Source organism: Lactuca serriola, chromosome 5 (assembly GCF_051521515.1).
Source record: "Lactuca serriola cultivar US96UC23 chromosome 5, Lser_US96UC23_V15, whole genome shotgun sequence".
NCBI lineage: Eukaryota > Viridiplantae > Streptophyta > Magnoliopsida > Asterales > Asteraceae > Lactuca > Lactuca serriola.
This window is the reverse complement of record NC_136412.1, coordinates 40,954,551-40,980,420: the sequence shown is the minus strand read 5'-3', so window position 1 is coordinate 40,980,420 and position 25,870 is coordinate 40,954,551. Positions and strand designations below refer to the sequence as shown.

Here is a 25,870-nt window from a genome sequence, read left to right as displayed (position 1 = left end):
GGATCAAGTTAGGGTCCTAGACTTCAAAGGGTTTGGGATTTAGACTCAATTGGGTGTGGATTATATAAATTATGTGATCCAAGCTTTTGGTTTGTGTTTTGGAATCCAAATGCATAATGGTAAAAGTGATGTTGCGGACCTTTTCATGAATTAAGGTTTCTAGTTCAGAAGGTTTTAAGTCAAAGGAGATTAGATGGGATTGTAGGGATTTTCATTACCTTTGTGATCATATAAAGAACACTAAAGACGGATTTGGGACGAATAAGTTATGGCCATTGGAAGTTAGAATGGGAATGAGTTTTGGCCGTACGCTAGGCGTACCTAGCTTAAGTTGCTCACGGTGATTCTTTCTAATACGTTGGGCGTACCTAGATTACGGTGGGTATACTTGTGGCTATGTCAAACCTAAATGTTTGGGCTGTGGACCCTATTTAAAGAGCTTAACCTCTTGGAAACCCTTCTTATCTTCAACCTCCATCCTCTAAAGCAGTTCCCTCGAAACCCTAGCCCCATTTGTGAGATTCTTGAGACCTTTGAGTGATTTGGAGTGTTCTTGGTGCATATTTGAGAAGAAGGAGCTCATTGGAGAAGTGTTGGTTGGCTTGGAGCTTGTAGACTCAGACCTTGTTCATCTTGATCTTTTTTCTAGAGATATAAAACTTCAAACTTTATGGCTCTTTAGTGTAGATCTAGTTTTAGGTTTTGTTATGAGCATGCTTTGGTCCCATGGCTTGGATCTTGTGAGTAGAAGTCACTCTAGAACCTTTAAGCATCATTTCTAGTAATTTATGAGGTCATTAAGTAAAAAAATCGAATCTTGGTGGATATATCTCTTCCATGCATGAGTTAGTGTTCCTTTGGTGAAGATATGAATATAGGGCTTTGGTTTGGACTCCATTAAGCCATGCTAAGTCGTGAAGTCGGGAAATTTATGACTTAATACGTCCCTTAGAATCAAATCTGGGAGTTGGAAATTAGGTCATAAGGTATTAAGAGCTTAGAAAGTGGTTTTGGGCTTCATCTGGCCTAGATGGGCGTACCATCCTGGTACGCTGCGTGTAACGGGTTTCAGCCCGTTACCTTTTCTTTGAGCAAGGAGTACATTGGGTGTAGTAGGGTGGTACGCTAAGCGTACTCACCAGAAGGCATTTGGACCATTTTGGGATTGGGTCATTTTGGGTTTGGTCCTTGATTTGTTGGGCCAAGTATGGAAGGGTAAAATATTCTTTTACCCCTTGTAAACGGGTAAACGGTTTGGTCCTTGATTTGTTAGAGTCAGAGATTTCGACACGTTTATGTAAACGGGTTGACACGACACGACACGATAAGTAAACGGGTAGGGTAGGATTAGGGTCAAGACTTTCAACTCGAAGATGACACGAATATGACCCATTTAATTATATATTATTTATTATAAACTTCGTATTTTTATAAATATATTATATGTTATAGACTTGTAGTGGGCCAAACTCAATAATTAGAAGTAATATTCAAATTTTCAAAATTACTTAATTTTGGTCATCCTCACCACCTATCCATTTTGCTCCCCAACTTTAACTCTTTTCATTTTTCCTTTTAAACTTAGTATAAATTTTGTCATTCCATCTCATAACTCTAGTGTTTCACTTTTTCCTTCTTGTCTCCACATCTCCTACTTTCCAACCTCTAAAATATTTCAACCCAACATGACACAACATATTTACAAGGTCTAAACCTTAACCCGAAACCCAACACGAAACCGACACGGAAATAAACGGGTTGACACGGCACGACACGATAATTAAACGAATCGGGTTAGGGTCAAGCCCTTTCAACCCGTTTAATGTGTTGACACGACACGACACGTTTTCCAGGTCTACTTGCTAGTATGTTTAGTTTTAGAGGTGAAATAGACCCGTACCGATTGAAAGATACCGAAGGCGTCGGAATGGACTTAGAGAATCGGAAGGGACTCAACGAGTCAGAAGGGACTCATGGGTGAAATAAACCTGTTACAACTTTAGGTTGATATGTATGTATGATATGCATGTTTGATGTGTATGTATGGTATGTGGTATTTTGGGGAACTCACTAAATTTTGTGGTTACGATTTTATGTTTATGGTTTCGGGTACTTCCGGTTTTATAGGGAAGGATCCAACGTGATTGCACTATATCCCCAAGAGTTTTTTGCATTGACTATTTATGATTTTTTACTCTGATATTTAAGTGATTTAATCACTTTGATTGGTTTTGGGACAACTTAATTGTATGACTTATTGTTTTGAAAATAAAAATTTTACTCTTAATGTTTGGGATGTTACATTATATGTATGTATTCTTGAGTTGGTGTGTATGTGCTCTTGAAGGTGTATTTGTGTGTGTGTTTGAAAAGAGATAGAAAGAAGAGGAGTTGAATGGTGGCATGAGAGAGAGAGAGAGAGCCATTAATAGTATTTTTAATTAATTAAAAACATTAACATAAATATAAAACGATTAAAGAAACAAACATAAAGTATATAATAGTCTTTTCAACATGACAGAGACCAAAATTATATTTAAAAATAAACTACTAATACATCATTATTTTTTTTACCAAAACAACATTGATTATTTTTTTTTCAATTTTGTCTTTAGAATCGAAGTCATATAACAATATATTTATAATATTTTCTTTTTGTAATGATAGAGTGGTGGATACTATAGAGAATTATGTTATGCATATCATAAATTCGGTTTATTTTTCATATATCCTATAAACAATAACGTTATTGAGCTAATTGACGACAACAATGTAAAAAAAAAAAACTTTCTAATATTTTGGGACTAGTGGTTTATAGTACAATCCTCCACAAAAAATTAAAAGTGTTCATCATCTTTGACACACTCGTTTGATCATGGCTAAGCATCATTAACACTCTTTTTACTGGTAGGCTCCAACTTATTGGTTTACAGGAAACTTGTCTGGGTGTTGTTGATTTAATCCTTATGATATGGATTACCATGTGTATAATATTGCTAATGTGTAAAACTATGAACTCCACATACATATTATAATCTTAATATTAGAGCTGACATATGCATGTCCATGGCTTAACATATCTTTTTCTACATCACCGAGCTTCCGTAGTTAGCGTTTTTGTTCAAAATAGCCAGACGACACATCACCACAACTAGAGATAACCAATTTCATCTATTACCAATCTTTTTACAACGTTGGAAGTTTAAAGTTAACTAAGAGACTTATGATGTAGATCAGATGGATTATATACAAATCTCATATAATTGATTCTTGATGAAAAATGAATCAACATAACACAATTGCCCAACAAAATAATTCAAAAGTAAATCTCATCACAGCATACGGACTTCAAGACCTTCAATCATATAATATTCTCGTGAAAAACAAGAAACAATAATGATATAGTATGATCATGTTACATGCGACCTAGAAGCATTTATTTTAGAAATGCATCACAAACTTTGGATACATGATCGAATATAGATAGGGTCCTCTCCTCTTGTAACGTTGGTAGCACTCACAACTCACAAACACGTGAGGCCCATCACGCGCCATTATAAAGATAGCTGTGTTACTAGTGTAGGCCTATAAATCAAAACAAAACAAAATGCTTGAGAAGTACAACACTTTCCGATTTAAACACACTTTGTTTTTTTTTTTTTTCACCCATAAGTGAAAGAATGAGCCTCCCCTTTTTTATTTTGTAAATTTTATTAAAAAAAACATTTGGCTGGTTGTTTGAATCGGAAAGTGTTAAACTTTTCAAGCATTTTGTTTTGATTTAATTATGCCATTTTAATGGTTAATCACATGAAAATCGTGGATTTTTGCCATTCATGTAAGCAATTACGTATTTAATGTGTTAACAAAAACACTTCTGGTGAATTCTTGAGCATTTCATGCATTCCTCACGTACAAATTTTATCATAAAGTTGTCTAATGTCTTTTTTCTTTTTTTTTTTGCATCACATCAACAAAAGGTATATCCGTAACGTCCATATCCATAATACTCATGAACCCCACAAGAACATGTGATTACCCTTCTGGTATTGACACAGACATAACAAATCAATAAAATTTGTCGTAAGAAGATAATAGATAATATCCTAACACACATAAAGATGCATAATTCAACCTTTAAATTACTAATCATAATCAGCATGCAAATTGCAAAGAGCGCATGTTCAGAAAAAACACTAATTTAAGATACACGAGAGCAAAGAAAATAATGACATATTTCATTTCTTATATACACAAAATATGCCATTTACACAATACCAAAACATACCTTGAAATTTATGTTTTGTGGGCCCGTTCATGGTGCACCTCAGCCAATGGATTCTTGATTAAGCCACTACCACCACCGCTCATGAGGTGTAATCCCGTGTTGGTGTGGCGCATGGTAGCAACAGATTGGGATGAAGGATATGGCAAGTTTGATTGTTGTTGTATCTCTGTTTTCTTCCATAGCTTAGAGCTCAAAAGATCTGCACCTGGTAATCTGCAACAGAGGGTAGGTTCGGGATTTGAGATTCTTCTGGTTGACTTTGCCAAATCGAATGAAATTTCATCAAGTGTTGACTCTAGTCCATGTACACGAGACTCCAATGATCGCATCCCATTCTGTGAGCTCCCAATATATTTCTGTAATTTAGGTCAGAGCAACAGAGTTTATTGGTTGGGTTGATCTAAATTATAAAGTAACAATGAAATTGAAATTACCTCGAGGAGATCGAATAAATTGGACTGTTGGGTTTCGATTTGAAGAAGCTGATTGCGGATCACAGATAAGTCCTCGGATTCTTGTTGGATTGAATTGATACTGGAGTTGCCAATGATTTCTGCAACTTTGGAGCTTGAGCTTTCTTCATGATATGGTGATTCGTGCATTTTTTCATCTGAAATTTCATTGAAGAGGAGGCGTTTCGTCACTGGTTTAAGTTTGAGATGATCTTCATTGTTAGAGACAAGAGGTGGAGGCAGAGAAACTGCAATGTTGAGTTTCTGATCATTTGGCTTCTTGCGATCCAGCTTACGAAACATTGCAGGACCACTTTTCCTGTTGCTGTTCTCCAATGAATTTCTACGAGTAGTACTGCTGGTGGAAGAACCGGTTGACTTATGAACAGTTTGAGGTGTTCTTGGTGGATATCGTACATCACTGACAGCTTCTTCTGCCATATCACAGATCAGAAATCACACTATCATTTTGGGAATTCGGATAATTACTATCATCAACCAACAATCACACACACAAACACAAGTATATAGATTACAAGTAAGTAGGAACTAAGATTAAACAAAGTTTCTACTAACTGATTAGTGATTTATGGAGAAAAAACTGCGATCTGGAACGCAATTTTAATTTAATAAAATATATGAATGAGATGCGTTAATCTGATCTTATAGCCAAGTATTTCGAATTTTAGAGGGATGGGATGGTTCTTCATACCTTTAGAAGATTGTGATTCACGGGGTGGTGATACCTGCTCAAGGACATCTGGAATTAAACTCCAAACTTCCATCATCTGATTCATCGTCTCCCTTACAGCTTTCACCTACAAAATAATATTATTACTCAACGAAAATCCACATAATTACCACTTAATTTTGATTCATAGATTAGTATTAAACCTTATCGAACTTTTTTGCCTCAAATGTTTTCAAGCACGAAGCCTTGAACTCCGGCAACAAATTTGTCTCCACCAAAGCCAACTTCTCCAGCGCCTCTGCTGCCGCTTTCCTCGCAGTCCAATCCTCACTTTTGACCACGAAATCAACCATAACCGTCACCAGATTCCTCACAATTACCTGACTCGAAGCAGCACCGACGCTGATCACACTCGCTACGACAGTCAGCAATGCTGCCTTCGCCTTAAAGCTATCGTTCTTCAACAGCCTCTCAATCCTCGGTAACAGCCTCCTCAAGTAAGCAGTGTCTGGATCTGGTGCGCCGTTGATAACCGCAGCCAAGCACAAAGCCGCGCCGATCTGAGAGTTCAAATCCTGTTCCGTCACTAAAGCGTCCACCAAGGGTTTCGCCACCGACGTAAATGGAGGTTTGGTGATGTGAGAGGCGATGGAGCCGGTAGCGGCAACGCAGGCAGAGCGGACCACAGCGTCAGGGTCACGGAGTCGTTTGACAACGGCAGAGAGGAGTTTTGACAAATAAGGCGACAAAACGTCGCCGTGGGCTTCGGACAAGGTAGAAATTAAACGAACGCATTGTTTACGGACCGGCGACTTGTCAGAGGAGTCGGTGACGGAAATGGAAGATAGAAACGGTGGGATAGAATCCAGACTTAGAGTTCTAGCGATGGACTCGAGCTCCGTGGCGGCGGCAGAGTGCGTATCGCGGTCGGAAAGTTTGTTGAGACACACGAGCACTCGATGCTTGAATTCCCGTGCTGAAGACTGGCTACTGGGAGTGTGTTTAGCAAGTGACATTGTGGAAGTTATAGGAAAAAAGAAGGTGTTTCAAGGTGGTGGTGGTGGTTTATCTGTGAATTCCGGCAGCATGGCCGGTGAAGGAATGGCGGTTCGGTGTGGCGATGCCGTGTTTGGGTTCTCTGAAACTGAAAGTAGTTATATATGTTTGTTCCGTCTAAAGAGGATAGTGATTTCAATGGAAATAAATTTTCAGGATCACCGTGAACTTTAATTACTTTTGGGCTTTTTTATCCAATCCCATACAATGCCTCTACGACGTCGTTAGAACTTTACGGAAAATTTTCTTGTTTCAATGTCTAGTTTTTCATAGGATAATAATGGCAATTTGTACATATGGACCAAAAATAAATTTATCTTAATATAGATTATATATTAAAATATTAAATTGAAGGTAACATTGCTAGATATATAATGAACAAGCATACCCTAAAGTAAAAGAATACATTAAATGTTATTCAACAAATATCGCATGGTAAAAAGTGTGAATGCCATTCAACATGCAATTTGGTACAACCATAAATAATGCAATTAAATGCAAAAAAAATCAAACCATTGTATGCCAATATGTAACACCATCCTTTTGCAATAAATGTGTCTTAATGGGCACGATTGATGTAAGTTTCAACTTCAACGGAGGAGTTAAGAACTTATGGTCAATTATTCAATTACAAAGCTTTGTAATTTTATTTTATTTTAGAAAGTCGCATTTTTTTTTTGTTAAAGAAAAGAACAAGCTAGCTAGAAAATACGTCATATAAGGTACAACTACAAATCAAAATTCTCGCAATAGTGATTGTAGTGTTAAAAAAAAAAGTCATTTCCACCCATCGTCTACAATATTTCTAATTTCATTTGATAATTTATCACTTTCATATCCAAACTTTTATTTTTCGTTTTCCACCATATATAGTCTTGGAAAACATTGTTTTTTTAATAGCAACAATATATTAAAAAGAAACCAAACAAAAGCTAGATAAATGTTAGCAACAACCAAATTGAACAACATTGAATTTTGCATACACACCGCCCAATTGATCATGGTCTTAGAGTTTCCAAACGAAAAAAATGATCAACAATATTATCAAAAATAATTTGTTTTCCATCTAATAGACCGTCCATCCACTGAAATCTTTTGATCATTAATATGCCTCCTAGCCAACTTCACTAGGAAGTCACAAGAAGGATCCAAGTTCCATCCCCATTTATCCGACTGGGGAATCAAAGTCACCGACCTCAAACAACTCCAATAAATTAGCGAGTTGAAGGACCTATTCACCACCTCTGATATCTGGTTGGAGAGCATTATTTTAAAGTGGAGATCTTGATCCATACATCTTACCCAAATATAGTGTTTGATCCATTTCTAACCTGTCTGTCAAATAGCTTCGGTACTTCAATTCCATTATCCACTAAATCAACCCAAATCTTGGAAATATTAAGCTAAAGTTTGGGATTTGATTTTCAAACCCAATGATTATAACATATTGCTAAAAAGATCAACATGTGTAGATGGTATCAAGTATTTATTTTTGTTATGTACTAAAAAAGATTATTTGTGTCAATCCATGGTCCTATAAACAAATTTTAGTAGATACATGTCGTATGATATAAGATAGTAATACAGTAAAGCATGTATGTCAATAACCATGACATCCTATCATTTGTTCGGCTAAATTGTTTTTTGTCTATAACCACACATATTCAAACCAAAAAAATCTTGTTTTGATTAGATTAACATAGCTCACACAAAGAATCAAATATCCTAATTAGGGTTTTCATAATACCATTAAGTTGAAGTGTTGATGTTGGAACTTATGATCGCAAAGATTTGACTTTGGTCTCTCAATGAAAGTAATGTATACAGTTTTCTTAGTTATATTTGAATTCTTTAAGCATTTAGTTACTTATAACTATTCTAAAATGAGATTAGAGAAAAAAAAAAAACAAATATACTTAATATCATTAAGCTTTTTGAAAGATTTAAACAATAATGGAGGATTTACCATAGTAGGCATGAATTTCAAAGGTGAAGAGCTTGGAATGGTAAATGGGTTGCAAATTTGATATGTAGAATGGGAAATTGTCTACCTTTTCCTTTCGAACCAGCAACTTTATTAAGAAAAGAAGGGATGAAAAACTCAGCCTTACAATTGTAAGGCATGGAGAAAAAACAAGACCTCACTACAACATAAGAATATCCATCTCCCTTATTCTGCTTTACATTATTCTGCTTTACATTAGTGGATTATAACACCAATCTAACCAATTATATATTTCCTTATTGCTTCTATGTTTAAACCATAGGAACACTGATGACTGAACAATGTCCACAACCTTTTTGGTGTAATCCTTGATTGATTAAAGGTTCAATCATTTCTTGCATTCCACAAACACCATATCGTTCCATAGCATATACCCATCAAAACTTTTTTCTTTTTTGGGCTATTCCCCATGACGCCACAAATTTTAGTACTTCGTTATTTTATCGAAAAGGAGCATTGGGATACCACACCACCTAAATATCCATTCCCAAGTATATTTGGCAAATGACACACACAATAGGTGGTCACTTGTCTCCTCTTCTAAGTTACATTCACCACACTTACTAGATGCTATATTAATTCCCAGATTCTTGAGAGCCACAAAAAAAGGGATATGAATTTGAGCTGCCCGCCAAGCGAAACAAGAAACTTTTATACGTACTTCTTTAAGCCACTGAAAGGAGTTGTCTTCTTCCGATCCACTGTCTGAATTTATGAGGCTCCTTCTATATGCTGCAATCGAGAACTGCACATTTGAATATAATTCACATGACCATGAATCTCTGCTTGAGTTTAGACGAGTTGTTCCAAGGATGTTTATTAGTTGGTTCACAAGTTGTGGATCAGGTTGACTAAACCAAAACCACAAGAATCCACCATCATATATTCGATCCAAGATCCACCTCCATCCTCCTTAGTTTTAATAATCTTACACCACGCCACCCAACTGATTTTCTTATTATCCTCCAAGCCTCCCCATAAAAATCTGCGCCTGAGCTTCTCCAATTATGAGATCACACCTGTAGAGCAACAAAAAGAGAAAGATAATAAGTAAGGAGATTGCCTAACACCAATTGAATTAGTGTTAGGCGCCCTCCAAAAGAAAGATTTTTTTGTTTTCCAGTCCAAGACTTTTGCTTGTAATCTCTCAATGATAGATTTCCCGTTTGACTTGATGTTCGTATTTGCACCAATCGTAACGCCCATATAATTGAACGATAGGGAAGAAGGCTCACAACCCAACAGATGAGCCCATCATGACGTTTCCTGTGTTGTAACACCAAATTCAAAGACTTTAGACTTATGAAAGTGTATCTCAAGACCAGAGGCAACATGAAAACATCGAATGATTTGAGCTAGATTCCTAATATTCCTTTAGGACCATTTGTCGATGAATAAAGTGTTATCCACATACAATAGATGTGAAATCGTTGGTCGGTTATTATGAAATATTTTTTTAATATCATTTTTCTTTATGTTTACATCATTGTTTTTGGTAAAATCTCTCTCAATAAATTTCTTTTTACATATAAAACTATCTTTTACTATATAAATGATTATGGAAGAATCTTACGATAAAAAAACAACAATTATTTTCACCAGTGAAAACTAATTTTGAAAGTCTAACTATGGAACTTACTATTCAGCTACGAATATTTTTTTGTTTTGCATTTTCGCAGATAAAGCTTATATTTATTTCATTAAAACATGTTTTTGATGTGAAATTGATTCTTGAAGATTTATACTACAAAAAACTTTAAGAAAAAAGTTATCACGACAACATAACCATGATATTCGAAGTAGAATAGTAATTTTATAGATCTTGCCTATTAAATTACTATTTACATGAGAAGCTTCGTTTATATATAATATAAAGCTCTATTTTGCTGGAAAATGGTTTTTGTGTTGGAATCCTAAGTCGATGAGGACTTGGAGACCAAACAATCTAATTTATGGAAAATTTAGTTTATGGCAAGTTGGTCATAAGTTTCCTAGTCTAATACAAGTTGGTTTGTTAGTCTATATATACCTATCTATAATTGAGTTTATGATTATGAAAATAGATGATAAAACATTGGTTTTGAGTCAGTTTTTCCATTAATCAAAGAGTGAATTTTAATTACTTTTTTGTTTTGCGTTCTCATTTTGTAAACTAGATTTTGAATATACATACCACAAAAAACTTCAAAAATTATCCTTTTTTTTATAAAGAAAACCATGATTTCGTAGGTGAATAGTAATTTTGCATGTTTAACATGCCAAATTATTATATACCAACAAACAAACATTTTTGTATTTTGGCGGGTGGAACTTGTGAAAAAATTTATTTTTGTTGGTGTTTTTGCAGGTCAAATTTATAATTTTTCTCAAACCGACTTTGCTTTAAGCATTTCGTAGATCCAATATATGAAATTAAAGGTTGTTTAAGAACAAAACTATTTTTTATCTAAATCTTGAAAAAACATGAGAGTTGGTTTTGTCTCTCTCTTTAAAAAAATGTTCTCTTAATCTCTTCATTAACATTTTTATAAATTTATATTTTTGTGATATGCTTTATATTTATATAACATACTAATATACTTTATCGTTATATATTTTTTTTATCAATTATGCAACATAACAACATTTTGTTTATACCGGAATAGGTGTTTTAGTATTAGTCGAGTTTCGTGGATGTTAAATCCAATTTTGTTTATTCCTATGTATTTGTTAGCTATTTACTAACTTTTTCTATTAACATTCACCAAAAAAAAACAATGGTTCTATGTATTTTAAACTGTGTAGTTAATTAAAACTTCATAGTGTGATAATTATAATGACTCTACCTAAGCAAATGTTGATGTAGATTTGGTCCCAAAAACTAATAAAAAAACATAATAGATACATTAGTTAAAATAAAAATAACATAAAAATATGTTGTTATTATATATATTTAACTTTTGTCCAGGTTCTCAACTTTCTTTTCTAATGCAATTATTTTAAAGTTACCATGTCAATTCAAAGCTTAATATATATATTAATAAGCATGAAAAGCTTCAATTTTCTAATAATGGCGTACACATGGTTTAGGCCAGATTCTTCTTGCATCATGGATACACTTTTTTTGCTAACATAAAAAGCCAATTTAGTTGAACCCACTCAACCAATTGCCCACCCACCTCCGCATTCTCTATATTATTATTATTATTTAGTCAAATACCCTAAGAAATAAGAATACAGTACAACTATCACATTATGGCATAAAATTTGATCATCAATCATTTTCATCTTTTAGTACTTGACTAATGACTATATAATATGACAATTGTTCAAAATAAATGTTTATAATATGACAATTGTTCAAAATACTACTGAGGAAATGCTTCATACGGGAACAAGCATAACAAAAGTCAGCCTTACCCTCATGTTTTTTTTTTTTTATCAAGGTATATATATGTTGGTAGAAAAGAAGGGTTTATTTAATCTAGATGCAAGAAATAACAACCTACTTCTCTTTATTTGTTTATTATAGCATGATATACTCTTATTTCTTTCTATTAAATCACTGCATTATGAAAATCCAACCAATCACCACATAGTACTTTCCACTTTTTTTAGTTCATGAATTGTTTGAGCAAAATCCTTAAACATTGCTTATATATATACTAGGTTACAACCCGTAGGAACCACGGGTAAAATATTTATAAAACTTTTAAGTTATTTATAAGATTTTTTTTTAAACTTCCTTGGTTACTTTCACTCCACTTACACCATGTGATTCGATTTTTTCATCTCATTCCTACTTTATTGCTAAATAACTTAGACCCAATCTAAAACTAAGATTTGATTAAACCTTAAACAAAAATCAGGATTGAAGGTGTTTGGTGTTGGACGTTTATTGTTGTTTCAGATTTTTCAAAATATGCTTTGTTTCAGATTTTTTTTATTAGATTATTCATTGTTTTAGATATTTAGTGTTGGAAAATAATGTTGTTTTTTTATTTCCATATTATGTATTGTTTCAGATTATCAATTTTTTTAGCTCATGCCTTGTTATAAAAAATTTCAAATTATCAGATTGTTATTTGAACATCTAATGGTGGTGAAGTTATAGCAGTAGTAATATCAAATTGAAAGTAAACGTTATCACTTGTTTATAACATAATGTTTTTTAAAATAAATCAAAGTAGAATGCTATTATTTGTAAAAAAAAAATCATCTCCATAATGTTTTTTAAACTAAATCAAAGATAGTAATATCAAATTGAGAGTAAAATGTCATCTCTATAATGTGGTTTAAAATAAATCAAAGTATTACAAATCATGTTTTTTGTATTATCCCCTGTTAGTTACAAATTTGTATAAATTGTCAGTCAAAACTCTAAACTATAAGATTATAATGATGTTCACAGAAATAGCCCTGATATCATGAGATTTTATTTAACAAATTTCTATAATGAATTTCGAATTTTAAGCATTTAAAATGTGTTGATGATATTGTTGATTTTGAATTGCATTTAAAACTTATCATATTCAAACCTTTCTAAATGTAAATTCAAATTAAAATTAAAAAAGTCAAAATTGTGAAATTTAATTTAAGATAGTAGGATATGCAATTAAGGAATACCAAATTTAAAATAATCAAGGGTATTGAAGTAATTTAACAATGAATTGAAAATGAATTGTGAGAGTGACATGTCATCAAAAGGTTTCTTTTATTAAGATAGGATATATATATATATATATATATATATATATATATATATATATATATATATATATATATATATATATATATATAGTAGATATATTCCCGCGCAAAGCAGCGACGATAAATAGTTTTTTTAGCGAATAGTTTTTTTACGGGAAAATAATTATTAGATTTAAACTTGTATTTATATTTTATGTTTATATATTTGATGTAAATTAATTATTATCAGTATCTAGTTTAAGAAATATAAATTAACTTATATTGATGAATTTAATATTTTAAAATAGTTATTTTGCTCCAAATTAATTTTTTAATAACCTTCCTTAATTCAAGTTTACAAAATTTTGGTAAGTATTAATGATTTTGTTATGCATAATTGATTTGTACAAAAAATTTTATATCTTGTACCTCTTAAAATTCAATATATGACTGATATGTTTTATATATATATATATATATATATATATATATATATATATAGAGAGAGAGAGAGAGAGAGAGAGAGAGAGAGCTACGATCATATATAAACCAACAAATATTGCATTGTAACTCAATTTCAACCGATCAATTTAAAAACTTTGATAGGGGTATCAAGGTAATTTTAATTAAAAATTAATTAATTAAACTAAAATTATAGCCTATAATTTTAGTAACAACTTAATTTGAAGACTATAATAATTGGAAACATATAAAATCACGCTCAAAGTTTTTGACTTATTCACTCTTTTTTGGATCTCGTACACCACCTTCATCAGGCCACCATCACCGTCTAATGCTTGTAAACCCTTCAACATAGTTATGAAGATTTCTTCAAAAATGGGTTTTCGATTAATTTATTGAGAGGAGGGGAACCAGGGGAAACCTCTTTCCATGAATCCAACAAAACACAAGCACATTCCCCATATCATTTTCCCTTTCTCGGTTTCACTTCTCTGATGCATCAAACGGAGAAACGAAATCTGATGACTTCAGCTTCTGGCTCAACCCTGATTGTCGCATGGTATCTCTCTCTCTCTCTCTCTCTCTCTCTCTCTCTCTCTCTCTATATATATATATATATATATATATATATATATATATATATAGGTGATGGTTCAATTGAAGACAGTAGATAAAGTGAGGACGTGAAGACACTACTTTTATGTTATTATTCTGCTAAGAATTTTATATATATGTTCTATTGTTGTAATTCTAGTGTGAATTTTTGGCGTATGATTATTCATATATTTATTTGTAGTAAGTTATAATGTTAATATTAAAATATGATCATTAATATATTCATTACCGAATAAAGACATAAGACAGTATATAGAAGATTAATGGCAGGATAATAACATAAAAGTATTGTCTTCACATCCTCAATTTATTTACTGTCTTCATTTGAACTTATTCATATATATATATATATATATATATATATATATATATATATATATATATAGAGAGAGAGAGAGAGATAGGTTCAAATGTTTCTCACAAGTATTGTGTGCATGTAGGAGCTAATAAGAATTTAGGAATAATTAAATAATTAAAAATTCTTATAAGGGTAATTATGTAACTTTAGCATGATAATTAAAATGAAATCCCTTAATTCATGGAAATACCATAAAAATCTCTTTGACCAACTATTTAACCCAAGCCTCCATATCATACTTATTCTATTTCTGCCTCCTCCATATCAAAAGAGGTAGTCGAAACCTCTTCCTCTAGCCAATCTAGGGACAATCCATCTCCTTCCCATTCAGCTTTTGTCAACATAACGATAATGATTCTCATTCTACATTGCACATATCCACTGACGTGTAACGCTCGGTTCCTTGTATGTTTTTAATTCAAAATTTATTCGTTTTTATATAGAAACTCGACAAGTTTGAGGCCCCAAACTCGTCGAGTAGGAATGGATTTGGATGTCGGTTGTGAAGTCTACTTGATGAGTACGACGGGCAGAATGAAACCCTAATTTTCAGGGTTTTGCACCCTATTTAAACACCTTAACCTCCATAGGCTGGCCTCATTTACAGTCTCTAAGTCCCAAACCCTAAATCTCAAAACCGTAATGCATTGTGTGAGTTTGTGAGCCATCCTTGAGAGAGTTATGTGTGTTTAAAGCTTGTGGAAGAAGAAGAAGCTTGAGGACTCAATAAGGAATTTGTAGATCCAGAAACTTCACCCCATCCTCGTCACTTTTTGGTAAGCAAGTCTCAAACTTGCCAAATGATTGCTCAGATCTCTTTCTTAACACTTTTATTGGGTTTTTGGTCCAAATATCTTGATCCTTGGGAAATGGATGTCCCAAGTGAATACCCTTTCAGATCTAGAGTCTTGAAGGGCTTTCATGGCATAAAGGTGCAAACTTTATGGCCATAGAAGTCTCATGTAACCTTTCGGGTACCATTTTGGCCTTTTAAGCTCCAAAGGGCCATGCGTGAAGAGAAAGTTGAAGGCTTCACATGTTCATCTAGTCTCTAAGGTCCAGATCTCTATTTGTACACCGTATCTTGAAGTATTGATGGCTTTTGGATCAAGATCTAGATCTTTTAGAGTTAGGGTTTGAGCTAAATATCTTGAGGAGTGGTATTAATGGGTAAAGTTGGAAACTTTACCTTCTAAGGACATTTCTAGTCTATATCTGAAGTATGGATCTTAGATCTAAAGATTAGTAACTTAATCCATTAAGAAAGCTTAACAGACTAAAGAACTCGACGAGTTGGGTCGAAGTGTCCCGATTATGTAAAAGGAAGGACTCGACGAGTTCAAGGCGGACTCGACGAGCTGAGTGGGAAAGTCACGATTTTGTTAATAGGAGAAACTCTACGAGTTGTGAAAGAACCGACGAGTTGGATTACGATTTCAGTCTTTTCTGATTTATGGAACTCTACGAGTTAATGGGACAAATCGCCGAGTTGAGTCAACCCAAAATGTTGACTTTGACTTTGACTTTGACCAAAGTTGACTCTTAAGGGGTTATGAGTATGAAAGGGGTATTTAAAGGAAATCTTTTATGTTTGGGAGTTTGAGTGGGGTTGATTTCATAGTCGAGGACATTTCAACTACTTTACAGCATTTGAGGTGAGTTAGCTTCCAGTGGAAGTGGGTCGAAGGCACCAATGCCGACCCACTAGTAGCTGATTTTAGTTGAGATGGTTGTATTTGTGATAATTGTCTGGTATGCCACTATCTGTTATGATTTATGTGCCAGTATGCTATGATATGTGGTAGTGGTAGGGGTGAAATAGTCCCCATTACCGGTCGAAAGGACCGAAGGGGTAGGCCAGCACCCAAATATGCGAGGCAGTTACCGGTTGAAAGAGACCGAAGGGGTAGGCCAACACCCTGATATGCTAGGTAGTTACCGATTGAAAGAGACCGAATGGGTATGTGACAACCGTCAAAATTCGAGTCGGTTCTAGCTTTTACTAAACTTAGTTTCACATATAGGCACAACACATACTAGACTTAGTAACTAGAAGCTAAGTTATAACCTACTAGAAACTTGGAAACAATTAGAAACAATGGATAGTGTACTTAGATTTCACATTGATATGTGAATTCTACATCTACTTAACTGGAGTGACTATCCACATTTGGGTCATTCCTTGACTCGAACACCTTTTCATGAATCATATACATACATCATGCACTTGACATAGTAGTAAAAATTAGGTCAAAGTCTCATAAAAACTTAAGTCAAAGTTGAAGACTAGGGCTAGTATGCTTGATTCCTCAATTTCGTTAGATCTCGAAGTGACTATCCACATTTGGGTCATTCCTTGACTCGAACACCTTTTCATGAATCATATACACACATCATGCACTTGACATAGTAGTAGAAATTAGGTCAAAGTCTCATAAAAACTTAAGTCAAAGTTGAAGACTAGGGCTAGTATGCTTGATTCCTCAATTTCGTTGGATCTCGGAATCACTACATAGAATGCCAATAAATAGATAAAAATAAACTACAAACATTATTTATAACTATATAAGAGTTATAATACCATAGGATAATTTAAAGTCTCAAATATTCTATTTATTTTGATATCCAAAGATTTACAGACTCTCAAAAACCCTTAAATGCCCTAAAACCAAAATTTATAAAATTTAACCTTAAAAAGTCTATAAAAATAGTTATGAACCTTATAATATGTTCTTATAATAATTAAAATTATGAAAATGAATTCAAGGAAAATAAAATTTAAACTATCAACATTTATTCCTAATTAACAAGTTAAATCAATAATTTAATAAAACAAATCATGACTTAATGCATACTTTATAAAAAATGGGAAAATTTTTAAAAATTGAGGGAAAATTATATAAAATAAATGGAAGAGGTGGGGAGTCTCTCTCCTCATTGAAAATTCGGATTTCCCTCCCCATATCTCTCCTCTTCCCAACACAAAATCATTCTTCTTTTCTCTCACACTCCATCTTCCCTCATTCTCTCTTATTTCTCTCTCACACTCTCACACACATTTTCTCTCTTCCTCCCACTATGAACCACAAAATTTTACAGCCAAAATGTCCAATAACACTCAAGCTACTCAAAATCTTCATCACCTAGTGGTGTTCATTAAGGTAGAACACGATTTCCTTTCATTTTCCTTCAAGTTTTCATGGATTTTCTTGCATTTCTTTGTTCTTCTACACAATTCTAATGAAAGATCATGAACACATAAACATACACACACACAAACTCACGGTTTTGATGATTATGGTGGTAGGATTTCACCCAAAAACAACATGCATGTTGTTAATGGTGAAATCCAAGGACCTAAACCTAAGTCAAGATCATGAAAAATGCACTTTTCTATAAGTTTTGGTGGAAAATCACCACATGCACTCTAAGTTTTCTTTCAAAAACGATTTTTGAACATTTCAAACTCATGAATGGTCTTTAAACCAACATGCATGTGATGATCCTCAAGCTTAGATGCTAGATCATCAAAGTATGTTGTTAAAAGCTTTCAAATATGTTCATGACGGATTTATTTCCAAATAAATATCTAAAACTCCTTTTCTGACCAAATCCGATTTTTCCCAGATTCCCATAAACAAAATAAGATAATCTGTAAATTTCCAGAAAATATTTCATCTTTCTCGAATTAATATAATTATTGAAAAAAAATAGGGTAATAAATCATATAAAATACTTTCTGAAGTCTATAAATCTTAGGTAAATTCGTGGATGACCCCTATGATAAATAATTACTTCACATTAAATTTCGTCTATTTTTGTTACTTTTTAACATGTTTTTGAATTTTCTTTTTGTTTGGATTCAATAAATCATAAACCCACCTTAGAGAAGGTGAAAGGGAAACCTAACGATTTTCGCAGCTTATAAGCTCTGTGGAAGACTTATAAAATTATTTTCAGAATTTGGCATAATGTATTCCTATTTTTCTCCGATTTTTGTATTTATAATGGACTAAAAACAGGAAAAATAGTTTTACTCATCCAAAAATTATGAAAATTTACCAGAACACCATGTAGTATATTAGGCTGCTACATAAAAAATTTTATAAGTTTTCTCTTCTGTATACTATTTTTCTTCTATTTTCCCAAGATTAAATACACTTAAACCCAATTTTTATTAGAATAAATACACAAAAATCATAAAATTGGTATAAACAGTTTATAAATTCATTTTTATATTTTTCCTAGCTTAATAATGACTAATAACAGTGTTACAAAAACTTTGGGAAATTTTGGAAACTATTATCTATTTATTTCAATGCTCAAAAATCATAAAATTGGTTTAAATAGTTTGGAAATCCATTTTTATATTTTTTCCAGGTTAAAAATGTGTAATAGCAATATTACAAAAAGTTTGGGTAATTTTGGAAACTGTTTTCTATTTATCCCCATTTTTATTAGAATAAATGCATAAAAATCATAAAATTGGGTTAAACAGTTTAGAAACCGAGTTGTATATTTTTCTCAGCTTAAGTATGTGTAATGACATTACGATAAAAAGTTTGGGGCATTTTCTTAACTGATTTATATTTTTCATGAATTGTTATATATTTAGAGAATTAAATATATGAAAAATGGTTATGCATATCCAGAATCCATGAAAATTTATCTAGAGGTCTTTTAACACATTTAGAACCAAAATCTGAAGTTTGGTAATTTTTATTAACTTTTTAGTATTTTTCATGATTTTATGGTTATTCAAGAAACTAAAACGGTGAAAAATAGTTAGACAAATCAAAAATTCAAGAAAATTTATATTGAGGTATTTGACTTCAATTAAAACTGAAATGCAAAGTTTGGGAAATTTTAGAACTAAATTGATTTAGTTTTGAATATTTAATCATTGGAACACCTCTAAAATGTTAAATATTAACATTTCAATAATGGAAATTTTCCACTTAAATTGTTATATAACAATTGATTCTTTGAAACTTAATTTCCACAGAAAAATGTTTTTAACTTGTCTATATTAAATTTTGACACAATATTAGCATAATTCTGTTGTAGTAGTATGTATACTAGTGTTAGATTTCGATTAGAGACTCATTAGTGTGTAACATTGTTGTAGGAAAACGATAGTGGTACAAGTGGAGCGTAGTTCAAGGCACCATTTGCATCATCTAAATGCATTGTGAGTATTTACGTACTCCCCTATTTTCGGTTTTTATGTTTTGGGGTGGAAAAGCATGTCCTAAACTATTTATGTTCGTTATATTTAATTGACTCGTATAAACTTGATTACTATATTTTGCATATTGTCAGTATTCACGCACTCCCCTATTTTCGGTTTTTAAATGTTTTGGGGTGGAAAAGCATGTCCTAAACTATTGTTATGTTCGTTGTATTTATTTTTGACTTGTATGAAACTTGGTTGCTATATTTCGTATGTATGCGTATGTTACTTTAATTCATGAGGACTGTATCGCGGTTAAGTCCCTGGAATCTCTAGACACAACTCATTAATTCTTTTGAGCCTATGGTTATTATGGATAGCGCTATCAGGAGGTAGACAACTCCTCACTCGCACGATTTGCTTAAGTGTTGTAACGCCCGTAGATCCGGGCTAGTCAATTTAGAGGTAATAGGGGTCGAAAACGACTTTTCTACAAAAGATTATTAAGAATAAATAATCTCAACCAAGTTTTAGTATATGTTACAAGGTTTCCGTACATATAAAGAGCATCGAAATCCGAGTTATAACAAAGAAGTTATGACCCGTCGAAGTTTCGCGACGGAACCGACACGATACCGGGAGGCGTAAATAGTGAATTTACGATAGAGCGAGATTTAGCCTTAGCGATCTAAACGAAAGTCGTATTTTATGTTAAACCGATAGTTTGCCTAAAAAGAACATCCAAATCTGACTTCGTATGAGGAAGTTGTGATTTTTCTAAGATTTAGCATAGCAGTGCACAGCCCGAAATCTGAATTTTAGATCGGTCGATTTTTAGCCAAAATAATCTAAACGATAAATGAATATATCGTTAATAGGAGTTAAACGATAAAAAGACAGTCGAAAACGGAGCTCGTATGAGAAAGATATGGACGAAGCTTAGTCTCTACTTTTCGAGCGCGACGAATTCGATACAGTTTTGTAAATCCGAGATAGAATGAGAATTAGCCAACGAGGTCTAAATGAGAGTTTAAGATCTCATTAATAGGAACTCAACGGTAAAAAGACAGACAAAAACGGAGCTCGTATGCAAAAGTTACGGACGAAGCTTGGAGACTACTTTACTATACAATTCCTATAAATAAGAGATGAACTCTTCATAATTTCCTCACACCTTCAAACCTTTCTTTCTCTCTCTAACTTCTCTCTAACCTCCCTAAACCCCTCCCAAGTCTAGGGAACCTCCCTATCACAAGAAGAAAGCCCCGGAGCGCCCGACGACTCCGAGAAGAAAAGCTTTCGGCTCGGAAACGCTGCTCCAGCGAAGCCCGATTTTTAATAAAAACCCGCTGTAAGTGAGCTACACCTATACTATATTTAATATAGATTTTATTTAATTATAGTAACCTTATTAGGACCTTAAAATAATTATTTGGGCTATTATTATGAGTTATATTGAGTGTTATTTAACGCTTATATAATAGTAATAATAGCTAGACTATTAAATTAGTCTCGTCAAGCGTTAGACTAAACTCTAGTGGTAATGATACTAGGTTTCGTCAAGGGATAATTGTTTTAAGAGTAACGAAGTGTTGTCCGAGTGCCGACTCACCACCTTTCAGGTGAGTGCATAGTTACTTTCATCTTACACATAGATATGAAGTATTTTAATATAAATTACGTGCTATATGTGTATATTGTCTGAATACTTGTTGTCTATGCTGGTGAAAGATTTTTATACATGTTTTAAATGATTTAAACTGTATTATATATACGAATATGTTGGGTATGACATGGGTAGATGAATGACGAGAGATAAAAGATGATGTGAGTAAACATTGGCAGCTATAGACTTAGTGCATAATAAACATCGGCAGCTATGGACTTAGTGCCTATTGGACAAACACTAGTAGCTATGGATTTAGTACCTATTGGGAATTGGTAGCTATGGACTTAGTACCTATTAGATAAACACTGGTAGCTATGGATTTAGTACCCGATGAATAGACTATAGCAGCTATGGAATTAGTGCTTTACGAACGAACATTGGCAGCTATGGACTTAGTGTCAGTCCTATAACCCTGGAAGTAAGCGACTTCGGAATAAACGAATGCAGGATAGATGACTCTTAGGTTAAATCCTTAAGAGTAAAGAAGATAATGGGGATGGGTAATTGGGTTGATTGTTTGATTGTTTAAACATAATAATTATAATATTGTGGGTTGAAAACCCTATGTACTCACCAGGTTTCCCAACCTGACCCACTCAGTTTATTTATATCACAGGTGTTGATACGAAGTCACATTACACTGAGAGATTAAAGAGATGTAGATCACTAGTGTAAATAAATGTAAGTTCCGTTTATGCTTATGTTTCTGTATTGACGATGACATCCCAAACATTTTAAAATGAATAAAACACGTTTCTTTGAAAATGTTTTGATAACGTATTTATCGTGTTTTTCTGGGAACAAATTCCGCAACATTTTTATGAAATGAAGTACTCTGATTTTTATAAAGCATAAACAAAATCGGTCTTTTCTGGCCGTGAAAATTGGGGATGTCACAAGTGCATTTTACCATTTTATACACTATGTTTGCGATACACATAGTAGTCAATAGGGAACGATTCGGTCATTAGGCTTGGGTTGTGAACTCATGAATGGAAACTTGATGCACATACTATTCTTTATGCACATACGAAACTTGTATTCCCATGTTAGCAATGACACTTGTATACTTATTTTAGCAATGAAACTTGAATACTTATTTTAGCAACGAAACTCGTTACTCATTATAGCAATAAACTTGTTTATTAATTATAGCAATGAACTTTGTTTCTCATTACAACAACGAACTTTTATTACTGAAAACTTATATACATGTTTTAGCAATGAAATTGTTTGCTCATTGTAGCAACGAAATTGATTGCTCATTTTAGCAATGAAGCTTGTTTACTCGTTTAAGTAACGAACTTTATCTTCCATGAGAATATGAATGTTGCATCTTATTCGGGCAACATAATTTATCTCTCATGATGACAAAGAACTTTGTTTCTACAAACTTATTTACTCCTTTTAACAATATACTTTTATTATTGGAAACTTTTATCAAAACTTTGATTTCAATTCATGAACCAATATTATTTTGTTAAACTTGTGAGTACTCACCAACTATTTTTATAGTTGACGCTCGTTTTACATGCTTTTTCAGGAATCATCGAGTAAGTGGCACTTAGGGACACTTCACTGTTAGGAGCATTCGCATGTCTTGTATTCCAATTTTCATTGTAATTTCTTTTAAAAGTTGTTCAAACCCATTGTAAATTTGTAATGATTTTTAATACTATGGTTGGTGTTGTCTTTTAACTTTTGCTATGAAACCTTTTATACTGCCACGCCTCGTGTTTCCGCTTTAGCGGGGTGTGACAGAAAATGGTATCAGAGCCAAAGGTTATAGAGAATACCGGTTTTCCTTTGGAAAACCACAACTATAGCCAAAAAGTTTCTAAACTTTTTTAAAATACTGAACATACTATTAGTATAACTAATTCGACTACGCATTATTGGATTCTAATTAAGTATAGCATGGCCAACTATGCTTAATTAAGGAAAGTTAATGTGAGGCTGGAAACGGTTATACTATAATTATGTTCAAAACAATTTTCAACTTAAACTTTTGAAAAACAAAATTTTTCGGTGTGCGTACGGGCATTGCATATTATAGGCATTCATCTAGATACACTTAGAAACTAAGTGCACTTTTATAACAATGCCTTTATTTAGAAATATTCTTACCCCTTATCAAATGCTAGGTTAACCACTTAGGTTATATCACTAGCCGCTCTAGGAGCAATGCACATAGTACTAAGAATGGGTATTACTTGGTAACTATTGACTTTAGATGTAAGGTTAATAGCTAGATATGCACTAGTAATAATCTTAAGTCGAAACCTATACCAATTATTCCTTAATACCTCTTGATCGTCTTCATATTAGAGTTACAACTAGGAAAAAGCGTTTCGATATCGACACGAATGATAATTGGAGCATCGCGTAAGGAGGTAGATGAGTCGTTTCTAAGTAGCCACTTGGATATCATTGGAGAGCATTCCCAATTCGATTCACGAGGAGACACGGAGGCTTAATGCATACGTGAGACCTTATTACTACGTTACGATTTAGCTCTACATTGTTTCCACCTTGAGCTTAAAACTTAACATAGGATATCCCTTTGACCTCTATAAAAGGTCATAAACTGCATTGACACCATAAAACGTTTTACTAACAATTTTTCTTGTCCTTTATCTTGGGGAAAAGACATCGGTACTCGCCTTAGTATTTTAGTACGATTAGCTACACTAACATACTTATTCGTTTCTTCTTAATCTTCCATCGAAAAGTTATTTCGCTTCATCGGTTTTATTTATCATCGATAAAATATTTTATAACCACTTCATTCAACTTAGTAGACATTTCCTAACAATGTGAGCCATATTCTTGCTAAAAAAAATCTTTTGCCAACTTGCTTTAACTTAACACTCCTCTTCAAAACTCAATTTAACTAATATTGGTTTTAACCTTGCTATTTCAATTTCATTTCAAATCCATTCTAATGGATAGATGTGCTTTTAAGGGCATATAAACCATTTTAAACCTTGCTTACCATTTTGGCACGTTTTCGAAAAACTAAGAAACATTTTATTTTATAAAAGTGTTTAAACCCTATACTATAAAACTTAAACATATGACATCAAAATTCATAGTATGTGTAAAAGCTTCATCGGATCTTCAAACAACTTTTGTTTTAAGTCTTTTGACTACTTTCTCATTTAGGCATTGTACTTAACTTAAATGTGTTTTCTAGTAACCTGACATGGTATTTTTACAACTTTCCTATCCAAATGTATTTAAAAGACATCATTGATGCCTACATTTCAAAACACACCTTATTTGTTTATTTTAATTCAAATTAGTTTTATAATTTGTGTTTATAAAACTTACAACATTGCAAAACTTAGTGTTCACTTTTAAACTTGCAGCGATGTACTTTTGACAATGCATAATTATTCGTCTAAATATGTTAAGTCTTTACTTTATCCGTTTTAACCATTAATGGACCCCAATCAAAAAGGTCAAAATTGTCAGATTTTGAATTACAAGTTTTAGTGTTTCTTCTTATTCACAAATGGAGTTTAACTTAATAGATAACTCGTGAATTTTTAGCAATCCTTAGTAAACGCTTTAAAACTCCCATTTAATCGGGTGCGACCAAAAGCCCCGTTTAACGGCAGTATCGGATAGATTTTCACTGAGCCCCAACTCAAACCCCTATATAAGGGTGAGTGGAAGTCCATTTGAGACTTTCCACTCTCTCTCTACACTCTCTCTCTACAACTTGTTTTCGAGCCAAAAACGCCTATTCCGAACCCCAAACTAGTAAGTAATCTATCCAAACTTGTTGTATAGCTTAGTTATCATGAAAATTCGTGTTTAAGACATCAAATACGGGCAAGATTATGTGTTTACGGCCTAAGAACACTCTTGGACCGTGAACACCCTTAAGTGGGGTTTTTAAGCCCCAAAACCCCTCTAAACTACCCATAGGGCTTAGATATGACTTGTGGACTTAAACCTTCGAGCTTAGAACACCAAAACTTTATGATATAGAGAGTAAACATGAGTTTACGGCCCAAGAACACTCTTGGACCGTAAACCCCTCTTCATAGGCCGTGAACACCTTTTAAGGTGTTAGAAATGCCCTCAAACACCTCCTATGGCCTTTGAAAATGTCTAGAAGCAACCACCATTTAAGTAAAGGCATTAAACATCAATTAAACCAAGGAAATAGGAGTTTACGGCCGTAAACCCCCCTAGAATTGGTCCATGGACCGTAAACTCCCAAAAGGTGGCCAAATGATGCCCTAACACCCCCATTTGACTTGGAATAATGCTTAGAACTTTATACTCTATCATTTAAGGATTAGATCTATGAAGGAAATGACCAAGTTGGAGTTTACGACCGTAAACTCCTTGTTTAGGGCCGTGAACTCCTTAAATGGTCCATTTGTTGCCTTAAACCCATTTGTATGCCTGATATTTGG

The 25,870-nt window shown here is 33.2% G+C and overlaps 1 protein-coding gene across 2 annotated transcripts; it reads right to left on the bottom strand.

Moving 5' to 3' along the window:
- Window positions 1–3,267: 3,267 nt before the first annotated feature.
- On the bottom strand, window positions 3,268–6,656 carry LOC145052358 (TORTIFOLIA1-like protein 3). Of its 2 annotated transcripts, XM_079000168.1 has the most exons (5): window positions 5,635–6,656; window positions 5,453–5,558; window positions 4,723–5,174; window positions 4,289–4,644; window positions 3,268–3,585 (listed from the first exon to the last, which is right to left on the bottom strand). In XM_079000168.1, exons 1-4 carry the CDS (start codon window positions 6,445–6,447, stop codon window positions 4,297–4,299), a joined length of 1,719 nt encoding a protein of 572 aa, XP_078856294.1. In that variant the 5' UTR covers window positions 6,448–6,656; the 3' UTR covers window positions 3,268–3,585; window positions 4,289–4,296. The 2 variants fall into 2 exon arrangements, with proteins under 2 accessions (XP_078856294.1, XP_078856293.1); XM_079000167.1 differs by lacking the exon at window positions 3,268–3,585 and having other exon boundaries at window positions 4,123–4,644.
- Between the last annotated feature and the right edge of the window lie 19,214 nt (window positions 6,657–25,870).

Excerpts from the sequence above, each read along its gene's own strand:
- LOC145052358 (XM_079000168.1), bottom strand. The coding sequence starts at position 6,447 with ATGTCACTTGCTAAACACACTCCCAGTAGCCAGTCTTCAGCACGGGAA. Across the intron at positions 5,559-5,634 it reads AGGCAAAAAAGTTCGATAAG|GTGAAAGCTGTAAGGGAGAC; the intron begins GTTTAATACTAA and ends ATTATTTTGTAG. Across the intron at positions 5,175-5,452 it reads TGAATCACAATCTTCTAAAG|AAGAAGCTGTCAGTGATGTA; the intron begins GTATGAAGAACC and ends GTGATATGGCAG.